General features: G+C 36.9%; 1 protein-coding gene across 1 annotated transcript; it reads right to left on the bottom strand.

The window, feature by feature from the left end:
- Positions 1–2,548: 2,548 nt before the first annotated feature.
- On the bottom strand, positions 2,549–13,031 carry LOC128164811 (midnolin-like). Its single transcript, XM_052828826.1, has 7 exons — positions 12,573–13,031; positions 8,385–8,472; positions 8,171–8,227; positions 7,084–7,344; positions 5,738–5,858; positions 5,250–5,411; positions 2,549–4,098 (listed from the first exon to the last, which is right to left on the bottom strand). Exons 1-7 carry the CDS (start codon positions 12,737–12,739, stop codon positions 3,830–3,832), a joined length of 1,125 nt encoding a protein of 374 aa, XP_052684786.1. The 5' UTR covers positions 12,740–13,031; the 3' UTR covers positions 2,549–3,829.
- Between the last annotated feature and the right edge of the window lie 1,570 nt (positions 13,032–14,601).

Below are 14,601 nucleotides of genomic sequence, written 5' to 3'. Positions count from 1 at the left end.
CAGTCACAAAATGTTACTGTTATTTAAAGTACTGGTACATATATCGTAATATATACACATATCATAAATTAAGTATTGCACTTGGAAAATTATCCCAAAGCTATTGATAACACACCATCTGATCATGATGTGTGACACACGTTAAATAAACACTTGACATCAATAGCTGGGCCTTGTACTTTGTTCTGTCTAATGCCCCCCTGACAAAGTAAGAAAATCGCTCATCATTGGTGAATTACTGCACAATCAATGGTGGTGGGTTTTTCCTCGTGCTTGTTGATAGGACCCTGAAGGCTGTGGTAGGGAACATCTTGCTAACAGTTGGGCGTTCTAGCCATCATCTGTTGTACATTCTCTCCCACTCAACCATATGAAAATACCACTACATGTGGATTTAAACTGTCTTTTTGGGGTTATGATTTACCTTTGTGACTATAAAAATTGTTCCTTTTTAGGGTGTGCAGGTTGATGTGAAATCTTATAACAATTAATATCCACACACTACCACTAAACACAAGCTAGATGAGTTGCTTGCAGTCCCCAATGAGATTTTCACCCACAAGTAAATTGCATATATTGCAAGATTTTTTTTTGTTTTTTTTTACGATTTTCTTTTTTGCATCAGAAGATGATCAGATGGGAGTTTTCCAACAAAATGCCTCGTTGACATTTAAGCAATTACCACTATGTACAAGTTAAACTGGCTTCTTTTTTGATTTGTCATTGAACAGTAATAGCCGACCAGGAAAAGTCATTGAAATGCATTCTCTGTTATCACTTTAAGTCTCCTCATCTGCTGGGTTTAATGGAGGACCATGCACTTTACTTTCTAAAAGTCTATTGACTTTCATTGCGATCAATCTCGATTCCGTTTTTTGCCCTTATCTCTAAATAAAAAAAAATCTTACTACTTGTTTGCATGTCTTGAATGATTTTATTGACATTCAGAGTTCCTGGCTTTGATTTCTATCAAATGATTCAGGGTTTCATTGGTGCTAATGCCTTATAAAGGGCAGATGTACATAAAATTACAATAGATCATCTCTTTAAAGCAAAGTTTGAAGTGCAGCCATTTAGATATACCAGCATGCTCTCGGAACTGTTGAAGAGTCGATAAGATTAACTTCAATAGAAAGACATATACACCTAAGGTCTATAGGTTCATTGTGCATGATCTTTTATGAACAATATTTTTTTTTCTATCAGATTTTTTAAATTATATGCATTGCTTTTTCCTTACTGTAGAGTAATGTCTCTGCATAGAAATAAATGTTTATCAATATGCTTAAAGTTGCTAAAAAAAAAATCAAAAGATATTAATTTTTTTTCCAATCTGTATTTCTTTAATGCCTCACACCCTTTAAATTGTATGGATGTTTTATAATGTATGTACACAATCAACCATTACTGAACATGTACGTGGGTTTTTTTTAGGAGTCCATAGTATTCCATGGCATTTTGAACATAAAGGTTTATTTTTGTTCATTTTGCACTTGGAAATTTCTTGTACATTAATTCCTAAAGTATAATTGTCTCTTTTTTTGAAAAAAAAACCTGTCACCGAGATTGATGTCTTTCCGTTTGAAGAATAAATGTTTTAACAGATATCAATTCTTATTAGGAAATGCATTATGGTCATCTTCCTATTGTTCAAAGAGGTAGGGCCAGGTAACCAGTTTCCGCACCTTGTCTTGTAACTGTATTACAAGTCTGTTCTCCAGGTAACTACAATGTACATTCAATAATTCACAAAGACAGTTTTTTTTATTCATCACAATTTTTATTTCTGTTTCATCAAAAGGTAAATATTGGTAGCAAACCTAGAAACTAACACTTAGTAATGAAAACAATAATGAACATTAGAAAATATGAAGGGGCATGTTTGTTTGGCAAAACCTACGTGGAATACATGGACAGAAATGCATGTATATAGAACTCAAAATGCTGTGTATATGGATTATCCAGGGTGAATCTTTTAATTTCCAACTTTAAGCTTAAATGGGTAAATCATAGAGATATATAAAGCTTTTGTCATAAAAATGCTACACCACAAACTTTAAACAGAGCTTGTCTTACAAACCCAATTAGATAAAAAAAACTTTTCTCGGTGAGGAATTTTCTGAGTTTTGTTCTGTAAAGGTTGGGTATTTAGCAGTGTCTGGAACAACTGACTTATTAGCATGTCACTTTTTATCGTGAATCATGACTTAAGATTTCCAGGAATCGTGGGTATCGGCTCATACCTGGAACACTCTCTGCACGTCATAAAAAAACTGATTTCTTTTGACAAGCATAAACAAGGAAATCTCGTTTCATCGTGTCTCTAGGTTGCTATTTATCAATTCATAACTTGTAATTTACATTAATAAACCAAGCAAATTATCATTTCATACTTAAATATCCAACTTCATTTTTGGCATGAAGAGTTTTGAATTATTCTTTTAATAGAAGCCAAATTTGCATACTAATAACCTGAATGGGGTTGGATCTTTGAGATAATTTGCATATGCTATATGTATAGCTTCTCTAAATACAGATAATATACAGCCTTTGTTAAAGCTATGTCTTTTATTACATCTATACAAGAAATAACAATCTGTGCGTCAAAGCAGCTTCAAACTAAATATCTTGTTTGAAAATAAGTCAATATAATATAAAAAAAACAAGAATTCAACATTTTTTTTTGGGGGGGGGGGCAAAAATGATATGCTATGTAGCACTTGATATATGGAGAGAAAATAAATAGTGGAAATAAATAAATTTGTGCCCTATAAAGTCAGTTAGTCATGTACCAATAACTGATATGCTTTTTGTTATAGAAAAAAAAAATCATTACTGCATACCGGTATGTCATATATTCATGTTTGAATGTGTACTGCATACAGTAAAAACAAACCACTTAAGATTGCTTGTGTTCTTAAACACTGGTGTACAGAGTTCAATATACAGGTCTGATTCAAGAGCGTCTTCACGAGAGCAGGCTCTCAAAAAGGTGAGATCACTTGTGTATTTTTGAGCTTATTATGTTTGAACATTACGAAGAAACTGCAAATCAAATAAAAAAATGTTGTATTTTCATGTCAAATTAATTTTCTTTTGATTTTGTAGAATGAAGGTAGAAAAAACAAAAGCTTTTCTCTCTTCATCAAATGTGATGTGAGGAATTTGAAGCAAATGGGACCTGAGGTTGGGGAGATGTCATGACTGTGCTTTTACAGAGACATTGGGAGGTACAAATTATATGAACTAAAGCAAAAACATACAACAAAGTAAAACAGGGTACAAATTATAGTATACTGGCCAAAAAAACAACAACTCACAGCATACACACAATGTATGCTGAATGTACAAAGTGTATATATAAAACTCACTGCATCTAAGATCACATGTGGATCAAGTGTATGAACTTGTTCCATATTTGATTACAAGAGTTCTCTACTTAATGAACCTGCTGTTCATGGTCATGAACCTGCCATGCCATGGATCTGCATTTGTTCACAACACCAAATGACTAGCATTTTATTTGTTACATTGACACCAGCCCATTATAGATCACAACTCTCAACTCGGCCTGATCTTAATAGAGTCCACAAATCTACATAATGCTTAGTAATAAATGCATACATGTTCCGTCAGCAGTTAGATCTAATGCTTTAACAATGGACAAGAAGTTGAACAATATATGTAACAAATTTACAAATGCCTGGACGTTCCTGTTGCAACCTTTGGTTTCAAAGAACCAAATACAACAGAAAGACCCATAGAAACCAACAAAGATATGTCAGCTTTATGGGGGGAAAACTGACTCCAAGTTAAAGAACAATCTCCCTCAGACGGCTACTGTTTCTTTTTCCAGATTGCTGTACGAGTCTGTGGGGACCTGGTTTTCTGTGCAGAGACAGTCGGGAACGGAACTGGTGTCCGTTTTGAACCCGCGCTCCTGCTTCCTGGGCCACTGGTAAGGGCTGTTGGATGTTCGCCGACTCTTCCTTCGCTGTTTCTTCTCTTCCATCATCATCTTCAGGTGACGGACCTTGCTGCGGATGTTGGCACTGTCCACTTGTTCATTGTTTGTGCTTGGGTCGTGAGCTTGTCTATCTGTAAAACAAAAAAAACGCCCACACACATTATAACACGGCTCAATATCGATCAGCGTGACTAAGATGTATTGATTTTTTTTACTATCACAGCATGCACTGTAGAGACACACTACTGTCCCACTGATATTGGGAATTCCCAATCATTGTCTTTGTTCAGTGGTTATTACATGCTCTTGTTCCTGGTCAAAACCCTAATGGTGTGTGATTAAGCCTTGTCCAGGTGTCACCAACTCCTACTGGTTTCCTGTAACTTTCAGGCCTTAATAATACACTGCTTGAACTGAGTGAACGCGAGTCATTATAAAATATTTTCACCATCCTACTATTGAACTTGGATTTTGTTTCCTAGGTAGAGTTTTAATAAAAACTACAGATGCACTGGGATAAAGGGTCACCTTTTTGTACCTGGTGGTTCTTCAAAGGTCATTGCACACTGAATTATGAAAACAAGAAGTGCATGGCAGGAATCTCTCTTTCAGACATTTTGTGTGCTATTAACATTTTAATGACATGGTTTTTGACAGTATCTACACTATTAGCATTTGGTAATGTTACACTGCTCATTTATTATGATAATGTTACACAAAATGTTGCCAAGAGAGATAAAAATTTTCCAATAAAGAGGGTATAGGCATTTCTACGTAAATTGAGATGTGTGATTGTACATACCTCGGTTTAAGACTGTCTAATTTTCTCAAAAGGGGTACAAGGGGGAAGTGGGGTTTGTTGTTGAAAAAGTACATTTTGAATAATGTGTTACTTCTACTCTTTCACTTTAAATTTTGTCCCCCCCCCCCCCCAAACTAGAAAAAATTCAGAGAATATCGAGTCTAATCTTGTTAGATCTGACAGGCATTGAGCATCATATTCAATCAAATCGACTACATATGTATTTTCAAGTTTGATGATGTACTAAACTGTACAGAGTAGATATTGATTATGACATAAAGGAAAGCTCATGGACTCAGCATGGTAAATACAGCTTTTAAATTATAACTACAAATGCATTCATGTTGATTGAGTATATCAATCCTAGATACCTCTCAAAAGCAGACGACAACCAGACTCAAGTATGAATAATAAATATTGGGGGGGGGTTGTTGACAGTTGGGCCTATGGAAGTAAGTAAGTGTTGCTTTCTTAACCTACCTGAATATTTAGGGTCGGAGCTGGATCTCTGGGGTGGATGGAGGAATGAGTGGGGTTTGTAATGAGGGACTGCGTTAAGTAGGTCGTTCAGGATGTGAATGATTGTGCTGAGATCCCTTCGCGGTTTCCTCTCCACAGAAAAAGCCGACGGCTCCAAAGTCCCTGTATAACCAAAAACAGACAAAAGTCACATTACTGTGGTTGTGGGGGAGATTACATCAAAGTAGCGCATGGAATGAATAAAAATGTACAATAATTTCTATATTCATAAAAAAAAAATTGCTAAAGATAGGAGCTTATTGCATGATATTGGTTTTAGTCAGACAATTTTGTTTAAGTGTTTTTTTATCAAACATTAATTTAAAAAAAAAAAAGGAATATGATGAAAAGGCAAAGTTATGGGGAGATGGAAACGGAAAAGTAAATTTAATCTTCAAGTAGAAGCTGTATTTTTGAATGGGGGGGAGGGGTCGAGTGCAAGTATTTACCTGAGAATGTGCCCGAGTACATGCCCCCGCCCAGGTCTTTGACAGTCTCTATCACCGCCCCGCCACAGTCAGTGGTGTCAGGGGATGAAGCCTCCTGATTATAGGTAGAAGTTTGGCAGTTCTAAACAAAAGTAAACATCAAAATGAGTATTCTTCATAATTGTACATAGATGAGATAATCTTTATAACTAAACAGATGAGTAAAATCTTCATGATTGTACATAGATCGGAAGGTTGGCTTTTATTTGTTGTCCAGATAAAAGGTTTAATGGGTAATTCATGACTGTTTCACAGCCAAGTAGTTTGGCTGATTTTAAATTAGAAACCAAAAATTACTAGGCCATTATAATATTAGTTTATTACTGTCCAAGATCAAATATTTTACAGATCTGTGTGATTAAACACAAATTCTCTTCACAATTTAAAGTTCATTGCATTCAGAATAAAAGAGCCAAAATTACATAAGCATAATTGTGCTCTAAATTTTATGTTTATGTAATGTGTAAGGAATTTAAGCTTATTTTTGAAGTCCAGTAGTTTTCAGACATGCATACTATAATTTAAAATCCCATTAAACCTACATTGAATTTAAATACAAAGCACTTTTGTATGGATGGAAAATTTAAGTCAAAGGCCTTTCATAATTTTTGCTGTACAGAAATATAGATCAGGGCTTCCCATGAAATAACACCCAAGGTTATATTTAACCTCATTGTATGGAAGCTGACATTTCTAACGGATATTCAAGCATGTGTCAACTTTTTACATAAGGAGTATGCGTTTCCCTCTCCTGTTTAATCCCTGACACAGATTCCTCTCACGCTTCCTCTATTGCTAAAGCCATTTGACCTAGAAATCAATATCGAGGCCAATTGAGATTTTACAGCATCAAACATTTAATTGGCATGTGGCAATTTTGATCAGCTAGAGGTTAAGTCAATCGATGGCTTAGTAATTCTGTAAACACAGCACTGCACCATGGCATCTCACACAGAGACACAAACAACGGTTCGCTGTGTGGGCAGGATGAGCATGTTACGGGGGTGGAATGTTGTGTGTGGGAAGCCTGGCTCTGTGTTTGTCCCCTCCAGAAAATAAACAACAAGAAGATGAGCTGGTAGCTAGGGTATTGCTTTGAGGTCATCTTTAGGTAGCCCCCCCCCCTTTCTGGAACAACATGACAATAAAATTCTTTGCTCCCAGTATTATTGATAACTGGAAAACATGTTTTCCTACTATATCCTCTGTGATCTCAGCTTTGTTGATAACAGAGAGAGTATAGTCAAACAAAGGAGATATAATCTGTGTGAGATAATGTTTGCATGTTGCATATAAACCCGTCTTACTTTTTCAGATTCGGGGAAACTCCTGAACTGATGTAAATTGTAGGGAATCCCATTACTTCCGGCGTCAGATGTGAAGGTGGGGGAGGGGACTTCCTGGTGGTCGTGCACGGTCATGTTGTGGGGGGTGGGGAGCTGGACGGGGGTGGGGCGGGCTCGTCTGGCTCCTGTCTGTGTGGATAGTTGAAGCTGTATAAACATCATGTGATCACCAAGTTTCATGGCTAATACGAGGGGTGCTCTACCAGAGAGGAATTCGCTAATCTGAAAAATAAATAAATATGGGGTATTTTCTGGTCAAAAAGTAAATAAACACTTGATTGTTATTTGTCTTGTGTGTATCTATCTGTGTGTGTGTGGGGGGGAGGGGGGGGGGTGACTGATATACATTTATTTAGAAATGGGTATCTGGCGTTTGGCAATATTATATCAGCTCGTATAACAGATAAATGTAGTACACCTGTACAGGTGATTTATGATTGACAGAGTCTTGATGAAGTGTCTTGCGCAACAGTTCTGTCAGATAAGAGACCCGTCTAAACAAGGTATATGGTAATTGCAAAATGCATCAATGGCTTCAAACTGATTGCAAAATTTCAGGATGCCAATGACCTATATTCTAACAAAGAATTCACTTTCGAAATCCAGGTGTTCAAAACTAGAATTATTGCATTTAATTAGCTATTCTGTTAGTGGGAGCAATTTAGGTTCCTTTTTAGAAACGGAGACAGTGTAGCATTAAATTTTGTCATACTAAAGGATTAAACTGCCTTATTGTTAATGTCAAAACAAAAATAGACTCAAGGAAATCAGCTGAAAAATATGTCTGCAAAACTCCGCATGCATGATTTGCTTGTGAATAATTATGTATTAATCTATGTGCGCAGATTGGGATAATGTTGTCATTTAAAATGAAGTGATGCTCCGCGTGACTTCTATACATTAAATAGAGTGTAATTGGCTGCAAGGTTGAACAAACTGTTGCCCTTTTGGCAGCTCGAGTGTGTGTGTGTGTGTGTGTGTGTGTGCGGGGGGGGGGGGGGGGGGGGTATGAAACCTCACGGATTCTGACACCACTGACTTCTCCTACCTGGGAATCTGTGAGGCTCTCCAATGCTTGCATAACGCCACTTTCCTTTTTATGGAACTGCAATGAAATTCAAACCGTAATACACTTCACCAGAAACGAATTATTTTGCGAATATATATTATACCTAAGGAGATAATGCAGGGCACGTGTCCTTACTGGGATATTTTAAGACCATTTGCTATATTTATACCTGTTACATATTTGTGGAACTTACCGATAAACCACTTTCCATGCTTGGTACTAAAGTCAAGGTACTGTTCTCTTGAATGTCGTAATCTCGCAGAAAACCATGCTTTAGTTGCCTAAAATAGAATCGAAATATCGTGAAATATCTCCAGGTTTCGTCAAGCAGTGGGCTTAAAGTCGGAGTGGCGGTTTGACTAGTTTTCAAAAGGCAATATGACAAGATTGTGCAAAGCCATCTGTCATCTTTATTTTCCATTTTACTGAAATATCCGATTTCTCGGAGTCTTTTTCGTTGATTTATCATAACCAACACGTACATGTTAATGCTAGTTGCACCCCCTCCTTTGAGTTGTATTCTCTATAGAGTTACTGGGAGTCGACACCCCTTTTGGTTCATTTTACATGTACATAAGTAGATTCCAGTGCACTTTGATATTTGTGCATGTAATAAAAAAAGGAGACAAAAGAGGGTATAAAAAATAAAGCTGAAATGCGGTCCTGTCTTAAGCTTGATTTGCTCATTAATTAAAAAACGATCTTTCGGCTTATATTTCTGACATCTCATACTTATGTGAGGGGATTGGGGTCGGGGAATGGAGTTGGCTTGCGTCACCGACCAGGCAGTACATGAAATTGCAATTCAATTACAGCGCCGCTTTATTTATTGGAGGGACAATCGATACCTATGCCCCGCACGTAATGTGCATTCATTGACTTTTGCTTTACAAGGTTTTAGGCTGCATTGACGTCACTGCGAGGGATTACGGTCGTGTCGGGGGTAATTGGCTCAAAGATGTTTTTCCCACAGACACTTTTGTTCGTTAGTCCTGACAATCTTGTGTCCCGATATCTTGATCGCAGGACAGCATCTCTCTTTCTTCTTTCCCTTAGGAGGAGATCGGGGGTCTTTCTTTCTCTCTTTCCTGGAAGGAGATCGGGGTTTCTCTCTCCTCTCCCCTTCTCTCTCTTTCCATCTCTCTCTCCTGGGAGGAGGTCGGGTTATTTTTTCTTCATCGTCTCTGATATGACCACATGACGTTTGTGTGGGCTATTGCTGATGTGCATACAAAAAGACTTTTAATCATTGCATTCTGCTCTGGTCAGTCAACCCGTATATCGTACATTAGTGAAGCAGTTTGTGGGCGGACGGTGCGTGCTGTAAAAATATTAAGTTTGCAAGCTTCACTTGCTTCGGTATATTTTTTGACATTTATCGAGACGAGTTTTTGGCACGATTGCAAACTTTCAGAACCATTACTCCAATGAAAACGCATTTGCTTCAATTACAGAGCATTTAATAAATATATAACCAAAAAATGGTGTATTTGGGAGACCGGTTTCGTTTATTTCGATGCTTGGTTTGCATGCTAACAAGGGCCGGTGCTAAATCAGCGGCGGCGTGGGCGAAGACGAAACCTTTGTTTCGGGAGAAACCTAGCGAAGTTCGACGATCAGCGACTCTTATTTGAATTTTCAACCTCCAATGCTCCTCCAGTTTTAAATACCGTTTGACCTCAAGTATGTGATAAAGAAAAAAAACCTCAGATGTCCCATGAGCAGACAGCTAGGAGAAATTACGAGGTCGTTAATCTTTAAACGCTGCTTCCGTATATTATAGGTACGCAAGTAATGTTCAAGAATGTGCGTAGGTGTGAGGTTTTGAAAGCGAAAACATCACTCCTAGACGAAAAACTGACTTTATATTTAAACTGCTGTAGAGGGAAAAAAGCATTATTTATATGCCGATAAGCCCTTGTGAAAATTTTAATTTATACCCATCTGAATAACATGAACGCGATAAATTTTCGTTTTACAACCAGTGCTTGGCCTCCTTATTGTGAGAACAGATTACCCGGCCTATCAAAAGCTATTGCTTCCCTGGTGTGTATTTTTTCCACGTTATTATTTGTTGATCGTTTAAATATGTATGAGACTGCACTTGCGGTTAAAAGTTCAAACCACAAATATGCTTCCAAGCTTGGAGTCGCTCTGATGAAGCAGTTATCATATCGGCCTTCCGTATGCTGCCGATTTAGTAGAAAAAGAAACTAGGTTAGTGTGCCTGTATTAGAAATATAGGCTGTACATGAAGGACGCACAAATGAAAGCAGCAGGCAACATGGAGTTATGGCATTTGGAGCAGACGTCATCGTTTTAATTAAATGCTTTCCGAAGGCTTTCCGTCTGCAATAAGAACAGCCACAAACTCCTAATCGAACTCGAGACTTTCAGGTACATCAATATATTTAACTCGCACTTTCATGGGCAAACGCGATCAAACTAGTTTATTTTGCTTCTGAAGAAGTATTTTCATCAAGAATTCTTTCTTCAAAACCCATATTTCTTATGACCTTTTCAAACGGCTTATATTATTTTCCCCAAGGAATTGAACTTCCCGTTTTTCCAATGCCGAATGGGCATCTGTGTGACTAGCAATAAGGAGCAATATCCCCCGGTGCCATCCAAGAAATGAGCTATTGATTCTTCGTTTTCGGCCATCGTTTGGTCATTATTGCAGATAATGCATTTCTCCACTAAACGTATCAGTGTTCCAAATATCTCTTCAGAATTATGCGTCATTTAGCCCCTTTTTAGGAGCTGGAGTAAACGTGTCTGTCATCTTTAAATGTAGCTCATTTACAAAGAAAAGTTTTTACGTAAATGGGATAGATCTTGTTTTTTCCAATTATAAAGGACCAAAGAATGACAGGTATAAGTGTATGGAGACGAAGTCTCCTCCATATAAGGAAATTATGTACCATGTCGTACACTCTACATTCCTATCATGGTGACATCAAATATGCATATTTGATTAATAGTTTAAAAAAATATATACGTTGCGGTTGAACTCGGGCGATTTATTTTTCAACGTCTGATGAAAAGGATAAAACACAAAAATCTTTTAACAGTGACGTTTATTCATCGGTTAATTTTTTCCCCCTAAAGACCAGATAGGATCAGCGCTGGGTTGTGATCAATATACATTGATGAATTCTATTCTATAGTTACACGAAATCCCGAGCGACCTTTCAAATACAAAGGTGACAAGCGTCACACGATATATAACCATGACCAGTACAATTAGTTTGGAAACAATTCGATCAAGCAACGGTCTTCGGACATCTTCTGTAACTGAAAACTTGCTACTTCGTGGCCAATTCACCGCTATTACTGAAGGCAAATTGGGACGGGCAATCGTGAGGAAGTGTGGGCGATTACAGCTTAACCCCCCGTATCTAGTGCTTGTAAACCTTTCCTGAATAATAGTTTATCTATGGTGCTTCCGGTAACAACTATTTTACACTTTCAGACGCCAATGTCAATGTTAGGGCGAAAAGCTGGCGTTTTCAAGATTCATATGAAGTATCAAGGTCGAAATCAATTAGATCAATCGTACATCTTGTAAATGTCTCTATAGATAAAAGATTTTTTTTTAAATTCGTAAAACTCCCCCAAGTTCTACAAGGAAGTGTCATTTTACAACAAATAGCAACTGATCATTTTTTACATCGGTGCACTAGTGGTGGACTCAGATAAATTGGCTTTAAGACGCATTTTGCTTTGACAGAATGCAGGGAAACACGCGTGTGTATCTGACATCTGACTGAGCAACACAACACCTGGTTAGGGGTTCAGAACCGTACACTGCGTAGGCTAAATTGTTGACCTAATGAATCTACACTTGACCTAAATACATTCCCACGGAATTAACACCTACATATTATCTTCCTCGATGTGCAATTCTCCGCAAACAAATTCAGTATTAAAATATTTTAAATCTTGTGTTAGAAGAGACCAGAACTTGGTTGATTTTTAAATATCTATTCTTAGATCGTGTGGAGGGCTGTTTTTCTTTTTATAAGGGCTCGCGATTACAGTTCTGGTTGATTACTTTGTCTGCCGTATTAGGCCGTGTGTTGGACGTAGGTGTAGGGTATTGTCAAAATCTGATGGATGGGCTTATATGCCTATATAAAACATGTCTGGCGTAGGAAGCATAATCGGAGAATTTCGTAATCCAAAACAGAACGTGCGTGTTTGCTTTGTGAACCTATAAACAAAAGACCAGTACAAAGAACACAGAAATTGTAACAATACAAAGTTAAACAATCGCATTAATACAGATTCTCTTGCATTTTTCATTAAAAAGATACCATTTAGTAATGCGCTTTTGCATTGTGGTTGCAACAATGGCCATTATATCTGCAGAACTTACTTATTTTGATGGAGTAGAGTAATCCTATCTCTGTGAATACTATACATCCTGGATAGCGTCCAGACCAGTCCCTGAACGGTTTCATTATGGGAAACTCGGAGCTCAAAACTCCCTCCAGTTGCAGGACGAATAATTATTTTAAACGAGTTCATTTCAGAAAACTCCATATCTTTTGAAATACAATAAAGGAAGTCCGTGTGCACTATGCTCTAATTTTAGCGTTAAAATCTCGATGCTTTTTAAGGACTTTAGGGCTTACGATCGCATTCCAAGCTCTGTGGTTGCACACTGAATTGACCCAATGAACAGATCTCCCTTGAAGCAAAAGACCTTACGGTAAATAAACGCCTATCTTTAGGACGGTGTACTCTCCTCAAGTCTCAGTCTTGAACTGAGTATCCTTCATATAAACAAATGTATATAAAGCTGTCTTCCTTCATATCGAAAATGGACTCGCCCGTTACTATCAAACGTGAAACCGCATTCTACGTCAATGAAACAGGTCACGTGCCTTTTTGTTTTTCTCAATGAAAGCGGCTCTCCGCCAGTAGAAATCGATCCAGAAGAGAGTGATGCTGAGCAAATGGACTATGTCCACAAAACTAGTAGTTATTGTTAAAGATTTTATTTTTTTGTAATTCTCAGGTTTATTTAGGTTCGTAAATTTTTAAGTGGCACCGAAGCATGAACCATCTGTGGATGGGATAGGGGTTTTACACCTTGGATAAATGTACCACATGCCCTTATATTATATCTAACACGTATGGTTACAAGTAAGTTTCAATTCTGTAACTTAAGAAAGTGGAACAAGGATGTCATTTAATTTTCTATTTCCATTACAACACAGTATATCTACGATATTAGGGGGAAAAGGTAAAAGAGATCATATTTCTTTGAATTTAGGTGTGTACATGTTTATAATGTACTCGGCCCTTTAATATAATTCCAATCCTTCAAAGTGACCTTTCTCCCCAGAAAACAACTTGTTTATTTCATACTTGAAGGAAAATACATGTCTTTGTTTAAATATTACATATTCTTGAAGACAATTATGATAAACGCCCAATCAAACATAAATAGATGTCTGATATTTAAACCCACCATTTCATCATTATTTCGTGTGTTATGAAAGACTATTATCATTTTATTTTTAAGCACTAGTTTGTTAAATTATGCAAATGTTGATAAAACACAATATTGGCTGTGTGTATTATCTGAAGTACTTAACGTGTGATTATTTTAATAAAAATGCAAATGACATGGACGGAAGACACACCAATGTTTTCTTGATGTAAATTATGCTTATTTATGTATATCGTATGCAGGTATACACATGTAGTTCCTCGAAGCCAAGAAGTATATTGTGAAATTTTAAGCTGCTGTTGAAACACAGTACATTATTTTTCTTCAATGCTGGATATTGTTCATTAATTAATATTCATCCAGATCAAATAAAATGGAGACTGGACGTTAATGGCATTTGTTTCATCCTTACTGAACTTCACTGCGACTGAACGCATATCGTGGTTGCAGGGAAGGTTTCAGTGTAGGGGTTGGACTAATGCTTGTAAGGTCGTCTAATTCATTAGCTGGGTGAAAATATTAAAACATGTTGTTTGTTTATTCGGGTAACCACTTTTTATGTATGTTCATTTGAAAGTCAAATTTCTTTGAAATTAAATCGTCTTTAAAACGGCCTTAAGGCCATATATTAAAAAATACAAATGTTTCTTTAAATAAATATCAAAATATGTACACTTTATAAGATTTTTCATGCGTATCCATGGTCTCGTACCATTTACATTATTACACGAATTGTGGGTCTGCATCTATTATGAAAATTAAGTGATTTTTAATTAAAGGAAATATGATTGCATTTCTTATAATTTCGCAAAAGCTTTAAAAATCATCCCGTAGAAAAGACTTGGTGTAAAAGAAAACCTTGCTCTATGCCAATGTACAGTAATAAGCGCATCCAATAAGCCCACAAGCTTAGTTCTTTGTCGTAAATTCTTGGCGTGTAATGTGA

The sequence above is a fragment of the Crassostrea angulata genome, chromosome 10, assembly GCF_025612915.1.
Source record: "Crassostrea angulata isolate pt1a10 chromosome 10, ASM2561291v2, whole genome shotgun sequence".
Taxonomy (NCBI): domain Eukaryota; kingdom Metazoa; phylum Mollusca; class Bivalvia; order Ostreida; family Ostreidae; genus Magallana; species Magallana angulata.
Note: the sequence above shows the minus strand (reverse complement) of the source record. Positions and strands in the feature narration are given on the sequence as shown.